At 40.7% G+C, this 13,488-nt stretch overlaps 1 protein-coding gene across 2 annotated transcripts in view; it reads left to right on the top strand.

Moving 5' to 3' along the window:
- GALNT18 (polypeptide N-acetylgalactosaminyltransferase 18) overlaps positions 1-13,488 on the top strand; it is a 385,548-nt gene that overhangs the window by 353,610 nt on the left and 18,450 nt on the right. For both annotated transcript variants that reach the window (XM_077820102.1, XM_077820101.1), the window contains one exon: positions 623-787. In XM_077820102.1, the coding sequence (XP_077676228.1) occupies positions 623-787 (165 nt within the window). The remainder of the gene's footprint in view (positions 1-622; positions 788-13,488) is intronic.

Raw genomic sequence — 13,488 nt, 5'->3', positions numbered from 1 at the left:
TGCATAACTCAGTCTTTCACAGGCTGCTGAATGAGTTAACTGATATCCATTGAACATGTACATTGCATTTTGGGGAGCTGCCCCAAATGTACTGATTTTCATTTATCTGCACTAAGCTTCATTTTTTATTTACTGTCTTTGTCATATAAAAGATCCAGATCCCTCTGAACTCAATTGTATTATTCCTCCCCTGTTCCCCTCACTCCCCCATCTCCCAAATGTGCATCTTGGTATTATCCTCAGATTAGATATTCTAATAAAAAATGATGGCAGTTCCCAAACTGACCCCACTTCCTGCTGGAAAATTTACCACTTATAGCAACTTGCTGTTTCTGAGCCCAAATCTGAACCACCAGAGAAGCTAGAAAAAATGTCATCAGCAAATGCTTTATAATACTCACATAATCCCCAATTCGCCAGGTACCTGACAATTATAGATAGTTTAAAACTACCTTTACATGTATTACGCTACTTCCTACATACAAAATGATTTACAAGCCAACAGGGGACAAGATGATAGGTCAGTTCTAGTCAATATATTAACTTTTGCCTTTATTAGCTTTGACAGAAATAGCTCCTCCGTCTTCAGGCAATGAGTCTTGTTTTGTGCTTTCTCTTGCAGAATGTTTATTACACAAGTAATCAGCAGATCCATGTGGGTGTTCTGAGTCCCACTATTGATGATGATGACAACAGATGCCTGGTGGACGTGAACAGCAGGCCCAGGCTCATTGAATGCAATTATGCCAAAGCAAAGAGGATGAAGCTTTACTGGCAATTTACTCAGGTAATTCTTCCTTAAAACACATTTCGGAAGGTTCAATGGGGATCAGCTTTGTTTCTGTACCTGAAACATGAATTCTCTGTTTTCCAGCAGAACTGAATTGGGTGCATGCTTGGTTTCTGTATAGCATGCTAGAGAGCCATACTTATATCTGATCCTGGGAGTTATAAGGCTCTTGGGTGATATTCTTCAAAGTTTATTAAACATAATTTACTGCACCGTGCAGCTCTCTCAAGCATGAGTGTGCTACCCACTCCTGTGAAACACTGGTAGCAATCCTCACCTGTCAAAAAAGTAATAGCAGAATGTCAAATTCCAGACATTGGTGGGGTGCCCTCCTTGAACAGCCTATCACATTTGGAGATTCCCCTTTCCAGAATCCACCACGAGAGGAGCTGTAGAATGTGGGCTGTGAAGCAGTGCTCTTCAGCAGCTCTCTCTGTGTGTCATTGTGCAGTGGAGATTTTGAGGCTCCCTTCTCATCAAGGATCTTCTGCAGAGAATTGCCCTCTGCAAAAACAGCTTGCTGAGGCTTTCCACAAGAATCAGTATTGGCCTTCAGAACCTAGGGTGAAATTTACCTCTGTGCAGGGAGGCCAGCTCAAGGCCTGTGCATCACTTAAGTCCTACCAAGGGCTTGTTTGGAGAACTTAAGTGGTGCATAGACCTGTGAGCTGGCCTTCTGCATCAGGGTGAATTTCACGCTAAGTGCATAACCTCAGCTGTGACTCGTGGTCTCTTCTAGTCCACTTCACGTGGATTTGCAGAGCACTTTTGCTGCCCGCTCATTAGTTTCATCTTACATTTAACCAGCTATTGAAACTTCAGTAATAACTGCAGTAGAAATGTCCTGCAATTAACTGGAGTGACTAATTAGTGCAATGCTCATTTGGACTTTATGATCACTAACATATATTAATGAATTTTTTATTATAATTAATAGGAAGCCATGATCGTTTTTAAAGGATAGTACTCGAGTGGCAGTCCTCAAATGTCTAGGCTGGCAGGAAACTGGTATCATAGCCTTCATTTACAATGTCCTTACTGTTGTGGATTTAAGTTTGGCCTGTAACATAATATTTAACAATATTTTAATATGAATATAAGAACATAAGAGCTATCATACCGGGTCAGACCATGGTCCATCTTGTCCAGTATCCTGTCCCCGCTAGTGACCAGTACCAAAGTGTATGGGGGAGTGTACAGAACAGGGAAAATATGGAATGATCCACCCCTGTCTTCTACTCCCAGCTTCTAGTAAGAGGTTTAAAGTCACCCCAAGTATGGAATTGTGTCTCTGACCCTCTTGGCTAACAGCCATTGAAGGATCTATCCTCCATGAACTTATCTGGTTCTTTTTGGAACCCAGTTGTACTTTTAGCCTTCACAACATCCCCTGGCAAGGAGTTCCAAAGTTTAGCTGTGTGTTGCGTGAAAAAGTACTTCTTGTTTGTTTTTAACTTGGTGCCTATTAGTTGCTTCCTGGTAACCCCTGGGTTTTGTATTCTGTGAAAGGGTAAGATTTCTCTGTTCACTTTTTCTATGCCATTTGTGATTTTACAGACCTCTATTCTATCCCCCTGAGTTGTCTCTTTACTCAGCTGAGCAGTCCTAATATTTTTAATTTCTCCTAGTATGAAAGCCATTGATTAGCTTCTCTGAACTGCTTCCACTATATCTTTTTCTGAGATGGGGCAACCAGAACGGGACACAGTATTCACGGTGTGGGCATATTATGGATTTAAATAATGGCATTATGATATTTTCTGTCTTATTTTCTATCCCTTTCCTCATAGTTCCTAATATACTGTTAGCCTTTTTTGATCAGTGTTGTGCATTAAGCATAATTTTTCAGAGAACTATCCATGATGACTCCAAGATCTCTTTCTTGGGTGGTAATAACTAATTTAGAACCTAATGTATAGTTGGGATTATTTTTTTCAGTGTGCATTATTTTACATTTACCAATGCTGAATTTCATCTGCCATCTTGTTGTCTAGTCACCCAGTTCTATAAGATCTCTCTGTAACTCCTCATCTGCAAATTTTTCAGTTCACTAACGAATATTTTGAACAGCACAGATCCCAGTACAGATCCTTGGGGACTCCGCTGTTTACCTTTCTCCATTGTGAAAACTGACCATTTATTCCTACACTTTTTCTGTCTTTCAACCAGTTACTGATCCATGAGAGGATCTCCCCTCTTATCCCATGGCTACTCAGTTTCCTTAAGGGCCTTTGGTGATGTACCTTGTCAAAGGGTTTCTGAAAATCCAAGTATACTTTATCAACTGGATCACCCTTATCCACATGTTTTTGGACACCCTCAGAGAATTCTAATAGATTGGTGAGGCATGACTTCCCTTTACAAAAGCCATGTTGACTCTTCCTCAAAAAACTGTATTTATCTATGTGTCTGATCATTCTGTTCTTTACTATAGTTTTTAACAATTTGCTTTGTAATGAAGTTAGGCTCACTGGCCTGTAATTGTCAGGATCTTCTCTGGAGCCCTTTTTAAAAATCAGTGTTATATTAACTATCTTCCAGGCATCTCGTTCAGAGGTTGATTTTAGTTATAGGTTTTGTACTACGGTTAGTAGTTCTGAAATGTCATATTTGAGTTCCTTTAGAACTCTTGGGTGAATACCATCTGGTCCTGGTGACTTATTACTTTTGTTATCAATTTGTTCTAAAACCTCTTCTATTGACACATCACTTTGAGACAGTACTTCAAATTTATTGCCCAAAATGAATAGCTGTGATGCAGGTATCTCCCTCACATTCTCTGCAGTGAATATGGTGCAAATAATTCATCTAGCTTCTCTGCAATGGCCATGTCTTCCTTGAATGCTCTTTTAACACCTTTGTTGTCTGGTGGACTCTCTGCCTGATTGGCAGACTTCCTGCTCGAGATGTACTTTAAAAAATGTTTTACTGTTAGTTTTTGCATCTTTATCAAGTTGCTTCTCAAATTGTTTGTTGGCCTGTCATATTATACTTTTACATTTTACTTGCCAGAGTTTATGCTGCTTCATATTTTTCCTCAGTAGGATTTGACCTCCCTATTTTAAAGAATGCTTTTTTTGCCTCTGAAGCTCCCATTATGCTGTTGCAAAAAAAGCAAATGCCATTTTAGGGGTTGCATTAACCGAGGCATGGCATGCAAGTTGTGGGAGGTGATAGTACTGCTCTCCTTGGTGCTGGTTAGGCCTCAGCTGGAGTACTGTGTCCAGGTTTGGTCACCAATATATAGAAAGGATGTAGAGAAACTGGAAAGGATCCAGAGGCGAGCGACAAAGATGATCGAAGGGATGGAATGCCAGCCATACGAGCAAAGGCTGAAGGAACTGGGTGTGTCTAGTTTGGAAAAGAGGAGATTGAGGAGGGACATGAGAGCGGTCTTCAAATACTTGAAAGGCTGCCATAAAAAGGATGGAGAATGGTTGTTCTTTCTTGCCACAGAGGGCAGCACAAGAGGCAGTGAGTTCAAACTACAGCACAGCAGATTGAGACTGAAGCTCAGGAAAAAATCCCTAACTTTAACAACAGTAGGACAATGGAACAGACTGCTCAGGGAGGTTGCGGAAGCTGCTGCACTGGAGGTTTTCAAAAGGAGGCTGGATAGCCATGTTTCTTGGATGGTCTAGGCACAACAAACCCTGCATGTTGGCAGGGGGTTAGACTAGATGACCCTTGCGGTTCCTTCTAACCATATGGTTCTATCATGCTGTGATTACTCTGCTGTTTAGCCATAGTGGCATTCTTCTGGTCTTCTAACTGTCTTTTCTTCTTTGGGGATATACATTTAGTCTTAGCCTCTATTACAGTGTTTTTAAGTAGCCTCCATGCTGCTTCAGGCATTTTAACCTTGTGACTGCTCTTGTTAATTTCCATCTACCTCGCATAATCATTCTTGTGTAGTTCCCCTTTTTTTACAGTTAAATGTAACTGTGGTGTTTTTTTGGTTTTGTTTGATTTTTGGTATTTTCCCCCTTATAAGGATGCTAAATTTAATTATATGATGGCCCTATTACTGAATAGTTCAGCTGTGGTTACCTATTGGACCAGAACTTGTGCTCCACTTAGGACTAAATCAAGTGCCTTTCCCCTTGTGGGATCCAGGACTAGCTGCTCCAAGAAATGGTTATTTATGGTATCTGGACATTTTTTCTCTGCATCATGCCATAAGATGACATTTACCCAGTCAATATGAGGATAGTTGAAGTCACCCATTATTATTGCCTTTTTTTATTTTTGTAGCCTCTCTAACCTCTCTTAGCATTTCACAGTCACTGTCACCATTCTGGGCAGAAGTCTGTAGTATATTCCTACTGCTTTCCTCTTATTATGCAAGCATGAAACTTCTGTCCTTGGAGATTCTATTGTACAGTTTGATTCTTTTAAGATTTTCACCTTATTTGACTCTTTGCTTTTTTTAACATATATTGCCACTCTCCCACCAGCATGACTTACTCTGTCATTCCTATATATTTTGTACCCTGGTATTACATTGTCCAATTGATTATCCTCATTCTACCAAGCTTCAAGAGGCTCTCCATTGTAGTGTTCTGCTTGCTTAGTTTTGGGACATTCTTTTAATGGGTTGTAGTAACAGATTTATTCAAACTCTAGTTAAAAAAACAGTCATGTTACTGATTAACATCCAACTGTATGGTCCTTGATCCAGATGACCTGACCCTTTGGTGCCAAAGAATCCATCGCCTCTGCTCCAGAAAACTGATGAATTTGGCATGATTGATTTATATATGTTAGAATTGATTTTGTGGGCCCATATGTTTGCTGTTAGGGTAAAAAGTGAATTAACTGAATTAATAGTTTTAATTAACCCTCCTCTCCACATCCTCAACAATCCAAAACAAAACATACACTTCAAAAATCTCTTAACCACCTTGTTAGGAATTTGTGCCGCCTTTTCCCTTCTATATTTCCATTCCGTAGGGGAAGCACAGTACTGTGCTATAAATATTCCAAGGAGTCCAGTGTTAATTCCCACAACCTAACTTCCTCTGAAGAGAAGTGAGAACTACTTTTTTTTGTCTCTTTATGATAAATTAAGAGGCAAACGGAATAATTAAAGGCATGCTGTTCAGAAAGGATTGTTTTGTTAGTACCCAGAGTGATTAAAGAGTTGTAGTTTCTGCAGACATAATGTGATGCAAAGTAGGGTTTGCATGCTGTAAGCTATGAGAAAACTAATGAGAGTAATCAGGGATTGCCAGAATAAATTGATGCATTGTGTTTTCGTTGCTCACATTTAATCTGGTAAAATGAGTAGACTTCTCCGAACACATTAGAAGCTATCTTAAAAAAATCTGAAAAGCATTGTTGTTTCTTTTACTACATTTTGAAAGCTCCTGCCTTTACTTTTTTATGTTACACAGTGATCAGGACTACTGCACAGGGACTGTAGGTGTTGATGTTCATGTAGCACTTTTAGACCTGGAGCTGTTCAAATATTAATATATTTTTTAAATGTAGTTTTTGGCTTCTGATCATCAGATTTCATAGCCCCACCTAATGACTTCAAGCATGTGCTCACACTTCTGTAGATTCTGAGACATGGCAATGATCCCCACAGGGAACTCTGATAATGCAGGTAATAAAAAATGGGAGGGGGAAGAATTGCCTCATGAAGGAAGTGGGTTTTGCAAACTGATAGGAGGACAGACAGACTGAACTGGCTTTCCCAGAATCGTGCAAAGTAATTCACGTGTCTGGGGTTCCAGGCCTATGTCTTGGAATTGAAATGAGAGAACATATATCACTTCCTGCAAAACACACCTTACGTTTTCAGAGGCAAAACCCTGATCCATAGAACAGCAAGGACATCGAAATGCATCTTCAGTCCTACCGCTACATTTTAAGTTTCTGTGAAAATTGATAGGCTCATGTGGGTAAAACTGCAAAAAGTACCAGTTAGGTAGCATTCCCCGTTTTCTCCATTTGCAGTTAGTGGAATGATTTCATTATGTTAGTTTAATGATGGAAAATGTGGTTAATAATAATAATTATTATTATTATTTAAATAATACAACAAAATTAAAAGATAAATTTCATACTCAGCTAACAGTGACCTACCTGATCCTGTGAGACCATTCTAGCACTACTCACATGCTTAATGTTAAACATGTATGTAAGTCTTTGCAAGATTAGGGCCAATGTGTAGAATTCAAACTAATATCCTATCTGTTTAATTAAGTTTTATTTAGTTAACTTTTGTCTCATGCAAACTCCCCACCCAAAGTTGCCCATCCAAAATGCTTGACATGTCATTTAAACCCTTGACATGCCATTTAGAAACACAAGAACATAGGAAGTGCAAAGTAAATCAATCCCAGCAGCAGCATTTCTTCCTATCACACATCATTTGATCTCCAATTATGTGACTAATATGGCTTAAAACTCCCTGTTGCACTTTTCCAGTAGATAGACATCTTGCCCTCAATTGCCTCAGCATTCCATCAAAATCCCACTCAAAAAGATGGCCTTTGTAATATGCATGGAAGATCAACAAATTTGGGCTATTTCAGCCCTGAGGGGCAGATCATTACAAAGGAAAGGGGCCTTTATGGAAAATTTTCTGCCAGCAACCTCCTTCCTTTTATAACAAGGGGATTGAGCTCATTTATTTCCCTTGCCATTATTTTAATGTACTGTAGAGTGTGAAAAGAAGTAAAGGCAGGGCAAATGGAAATCCAGCAATGATTAGTTGTTCATTTAGAAGGGAAGATGCAGAAATTAACTCTCCATCCCAAACTTCAATAATATTTGAAATCAAGAAAACAATGGACTGGATGACACAGGGAATTGGTTCTAGGACATGGAGTCATTTACATCTAAACAGAAATGGGCCCAAATCAAACACAGGCAGAAACATTGAGTGGTTTGAGATGCAAAGCTGATTCTAGATCCTCATTTTTCAAATGGTTGCTATCTTTATCATGGTCTAAACCAGAACCCTGGATCCTCCAAACAGTCCTGAATTAAGTGTGTTAAGATGTGGAACTGAATGTGGTGACTTGAACCTATCTCTTCCTCTAAGTACTGGTGTGAAGTAGATCCAGGTTAGTGCATAGTTGATGTTGTTGCTTAGTAAATGATAGCTGTCTTGTGGCCATCTCAACAGAAAAGTTGCTCTACCCTCTCACTCTGAGGAGGTCCTACCAGGTCAGGTTTAAGATACGTTGAAGACACAGCTTGGGGAAGGTTACACTGCCATTGGCTATGCCTCACTTCTCCTATGAACAACTGGGGGCTTCATTTTCCAGGGCTATTTTATTCTGTTCTGTTCCATATAAGTTATTATACCACACATCAGTGTTGTATCTGAGCGCTTTCCTGTAGTTCATTATGTAAGGTGACCAGACATCTGTCATATATTGTTGTTCTATCCCCATGGAGAGAAGCATATGCAGTGGAATGTCTTGGTTTGGTAGGGTTTTCAGGGGGCTGTTTGTTTTTTGTTGTGTTTTAGTGTACCAGTTGCTATGTATTTATGTTAGAGAAGGCAAGATCAAAGAAATGTGCCAGGCACTTGGAGTGGAAGATGATGAGGTTTGTGATGTTCTTTAGCTCCTGGAGGAGCTGATTTCCCAGTCTTGCACTGCCCCGAGAAAGTTCTGTCAATCTGGCCTCTTCCATGAGCAGTCCAATTTCTAAGAATATAAGGGATAAAAGGAGTGGTCAAGAAGAAACTATAGTAACACATACAAATGTATTAACTTTCACAAGTGTAGGTAGTATAAGGAGTAATTTGATTTTTATTATACAGTATTAATTTTCTATTGATATGTGTATTGGGAAGTTTCAGGTTTAGTTGGAACATAAGAGTTTCAAATTATTCACAGTGTCAAGAAATTCTCCGAAGGTGATTTTTATCGTTAACATAATAATGCATTAATATTTTTAAACACGTGACTAAGATTTTCAAAAGTGCCTAGTGATTTTTGGGTGCCTCAGTTTTCAACACATTTAAGGAACCGATTTTCAGGAAGTGATGAGCATCATTCACCCTCTGGAATTGTGACCTGTTTAAAGTATCTGGTTTTTGGCACTCAACAAGTAAGACACCCCAAATCACTAGTCAGTTTTGAAAATCTTGGCCCATGATATGTCCACAGTAAAATATTTTAAGATATACCATTTTTAAAATGTAATTTATGATGGCTTTGTTATCAACCAAATTATTATCTCAATTAGAAGGATGTAATTAGTGGATTTAGTGAAGTCAGTGGAGTTATTCTGGTTTTACATGAATGTAACTGATAGCAAAATTGCTCCCTCTGCCTCTCCATAGAAAGTCAGCTACCAGATTTTATTCTGGTTGAGCCTGTGTACCAAATATTCAAAAGTTTCCTCTAAATATAGGCAAAACCTTTTGGCTTCTCATCATTTCATAGATGCTAAGTATCTTAAATATACAGCATGGGCCTCACAAATGTAAGGGGCTGAGCCTGATTCTTGTCTGTCTCACCCCAGTGTAAATCAGAAGTCACTACACTGAATTGACTTAGATTGGTATAGAACTGGTGTGATGTGATAGGAAAATCTGGCCCTCTGTATCTAAAAATCATTTTAACATGTGGTCCTATATGTGAAAGTGATTGGATATAAACATTAGGAAAATTGGTGTGGGCTTTTTTTGTTTTGTTTTTGTTGCAAGACAAAAGTTCCTGGAGCACTCAAGTCATTCAAACTCTTATATGATGGGTATTTAATCATGATCCAGCTGATCTGACCTTCAGCTGATTTCCATACTAGTCCTCAGCTTTATAAATGTGCTAAATGCAGTGTGAGCTGATGAAGTGTAGGCGTCAGTGACACTCTTGCTCCCAAGGCTTCTTCGAGTGTTTATATCTGCAATTATGTCAAATTATGTAAATTAACACTGAAAAGACTCACACAAGTGCGTAATGTTCACTAAGTTTATTGCTTAGAGTGTCTGTTAGGTGTTCTTCTAGGCAAATATTTTTCTGAAAGCACTGCTGTCTTGAATTGAAATAGTTTTTGTAGCTGTGCTGCGTCCAAGATATGAGAGAGATGATGTGGGTGAGGGAATATCTTTACTGGATCAACACCTTTATTGGACTCAGCCACCTTGTGTCTCTCACTGAAAGAGGTGAGCTGCTGTCAGACTTTTAAATACGTATCGTCACTTTTCACTTAATCAGAAATAAATAGGGCCCTCTAGAAGAGCAATTAGCTATTACTGCAAATGGTAAGGAGTGGGAGGACAGAGACAAGAATGCTCATGTAGCAAGGTGGAAGCAACTTTATTAAACCATTATTTTAAACAAAATATCTACTAAAAGCAACCTGTCCTGGCAGCAGTGAACAAAGGGGAAAGCTATATAGCATCAAGCTGTCACCGACAACCTTCCTTTTCAACACTCAAATCCAAAGTATTCTAGTATTTCCCAGGCCTATTTAGCTTGGATTATCACAGCCCTTCCAATGCCTAACCAAGGTCAGAGCCCCATTCAGACCACTGTATGAGGGAACCACCAGCCTCAGACAATGATCAGGAGTCATGCAAATCTAACCACCTTCTTCAGTGAAGGACGACTAATCCCCATTATAACCAATTGTTGTCCACCATTTGCGGAGGATACCAAACTGGGAGGGGTTGCAAGTGTTTTGGAGGATAGGATTATAATTCAAAATGATCTGGACAAACTGGAGAAATGGTCTGAAGTAAATAGGATGAAATTCAATAAGGACAAATGCAAAGTACTCCACTTAGGAAGGAACGATCAGTTGCACGCATGCAAAATGGGAAATGACTGCCTAGGAAGGAATACTGCGGAAAGGGATCTGGGGGTCATAGTGGACCACAAGCTAAATATTAGTCAACAGTGTAACACTGTTTCAAAAAAAGCAAACATTATTCTGGGATGTATTAGCAGGAGTGTTGTAAGCAAGACATGAGAAGTAATTCTTACGCCCTACTCTAAACTGATTAGGCCTCAACTGGAGTATTGTGTCCCGTTCTGGGTGCCACATTTCAGGAAGGATGTGGACAAATTGGAGAAAGTCCAGAGAAGAGCAACAAAAATGATTAAAGGTCTAGAAAACATGACCGATGAGGGAAGATTGAAAACATTGGGTTTGTTTAGTTTGGAGAAGAGAAGACTGAGAGGGGACATAACAGTTTTCAAGTACATAAAAGGTTGTTACAAGGAGGAGGGAGAAAAAGTGTTCTTCTTAACCTTTGAGAACAGGACAAGAAGCAATAGGCTTAAATTGCAGCAAGGGCGGTTAAGGTTGGACATTAGGAAAAACTTCCTAACTCTCAGGGTGCTTAAGCATTGGAATAAATTACCTAGGGAGGTTGTGGAATCTCCATCATTGGAGATTTTTAAGAGCAGGTTTGGCAAACACCTGTCAGGGATGGTCTAGATAATACTTAGGCCTGCCATGAGTGTAGGGGACTGGACTAGATGATCTCTGGAGATCCCTTCCAGTCCTCTGATTCTATGATTATCACACCATTGTGCATGGTGTCAGACTGACAACTGTGTAGACAGTCAATTAGGTGATTCTTGGAGATACCCTCTGTAATGGATTCATTTGACATGAAAAGTGTTGGGGGAGCTTCACCTTGCCCCAGCCTTCTGCAGCAGAAATGAAGCCTACTCTTTGCATATTCTTTCTCAAAGTCTTGTGGAAGTGGCTTACTAGAGCCAGCACTACATCTTAGTACTGCTGATAAACAAGGGATGTATTTAAGGGGTGTGTGTGTGTGTGTGTGTGTGTATATATATATATATATATGTTTATATGTTTAAAGGACCCTTTTAAAAGCTTCTTAATTAGTAGGTTTCAGCTTTTCTTATTCTGAAACTAAAATGAAAATCCAAATTCTTCAGGAATTGAAAAGAGAAACATTTCCCATAATTTAAAATAAAATAAAACCAATAAATAAGAACAACTTGTCTGAAGAGAGAAATTAAATTCTTCACTCCATACATAAAGGCCATAAAGAGGCCATGCCATACTGTTAATTCTGCCCCTCCAGCTTATCTAATGTTTTAGGCAGGACCAGTGCCAGGCTCAAGGGGTGTCATTAGGAGGAGGAACAGCTAACACCATGTTAGCACCGGGAGCACTAATACAGTGGTGACAGGATTGTGGAAGCTGCCATCTTTTAATTTTCACCTTTATTCAACCTCCCTGAATTGTTCTGTTAGGACCCAATCTCTTATTGAAGTCAGTGGGATTTTTTCCATTGGCTTCAATGGGCTTTGCATCAGGCCCTGGGAGATAATTTTAGGGTGGAGTGGGGTTCCTGCTGAGTTCAGTGGGCTGTCTGGGAACAGCTGAAAGCAGGATTTACCCTTCTGAAGTGGCACCACACGTTATATCTACGTTATTTATTCAGTATGTGCAGGAGCAGCATTTCACATAGCTATTAATTTCAGATTGAAAGCTTTCTAAAAGCACTATGGAAGTTTGTACTGTTCAGGTGAGCATTCCCACAAGCTCCTGGATACATTATGCTGAACATACCCTCTCACGTATGTCCCTCTTTTTTAATGCAGATTTGAAACACCAGAATAGCTCTTACGGTAAATTGTTCATTACTTCCTCAACCTCCAGTGAGACTTCCCAAGTTCCTTGCATTCAGACACACCCGGGGACAGTTTTATATGGCAAGTGAACACCCTCCCTGTGGGTGAAAGTCACCTCTGCACAGAGGCTCCATGCATCACTTAAGCTCCCACCATTTATGGCTGGAAGAAATTAAGGGCTGGTCTACACTACACAGTTAGGTCAACATAAAATAGTTTGTCAACCTAATTATGTCAGCATCTACACTACAGCCTTCCTCCCACTGACATAAGAGCCCTACTACGACGATATGATAACTCCACCTCCAGAAGAGGCGTAAGGCTTATATTGGTGTAGTTAGGGCGATGCAGTGTCTGTAGACACTGTGTTGCTTACATCAGCGGTCTTGTCAATTTCACGGCAGGAGCTGTGAAATTGATAACAAAGCCCCCCGCTGCCCTGGAGAGCTGGGCAGCTGGACCCCGCTCCGAGCTGGGCTGAGAAATCCGGGGGTCTTCCCCCCACTCCCAGCTGGGAGCTGAGCTTCAGACCTCGCTTCCGACTGGGAGCCAGGCCAGAAGCTGGGGTGGCTTTGGACCTGACTCCCAGCTGGGAGCCCAGGGTGAGAAGCCTGAGCAGCCCCTCACCTGCTCCCTGCCGAGAGCCAGGCAGGGAGCCGGGGGTGGGGTGGCCAGAAGAGCAGCTGGACCCTGCTTCCCGGTGGTGAGAAGCCCTGGGCGGCTTCCCCTGGGGAACATGGCACAAGGCAGGGGGAGCCCACGGGGAGCCCAGGAGCTTGTGAGGCAGACATGCTCGTGGCAGGGAGTTCCCAGCAGGCTCTCAGCTCCCCACACTGACCCTCTTAGGTCACTGGAAGTGCTCCTGGTGAGAACGCTCACCACCTACGCAAAGAGGGTAGTGTGGATATGCACCACCTCAGTAATTACTACTAGTATTAGTCAACTTAGGTTTGTAATGTAGACATACCCTTAGAAAGTGCGCTGTGGAAACAAACAGTCATTTATGCAGAGGCACATAGAGGACATATCACAGATGCCTTGCAACTCTCTCTCCTTCTGCCTGGCCAGCTGTTCCAGCAGTGCCCAAGGACCGGGAGAGAAAGCGGGACTGTG

The sequence above is a fragment of the Eretmochelys imbricata genome, chromosome 6 (genome assembly GCF_965152235.1).
Source record: "Eretmochelys imbricata isolate rEreImb1 chromosome 6, rEreImb1.hap1, whole genome shotgun sequence".
Taxonomy (NCBI): domain Eukaryota; kingdom Metazoa; phylum Chordata; order Testudines; family Cheloniidae; genus Eretmochelys; species Eretmochelys imbricata.
The sequence above is the reverse complement of the archived record's forward strand: the minus strand, read 5'-3'. Positions and strand labels throughout refer to the sequence as shown.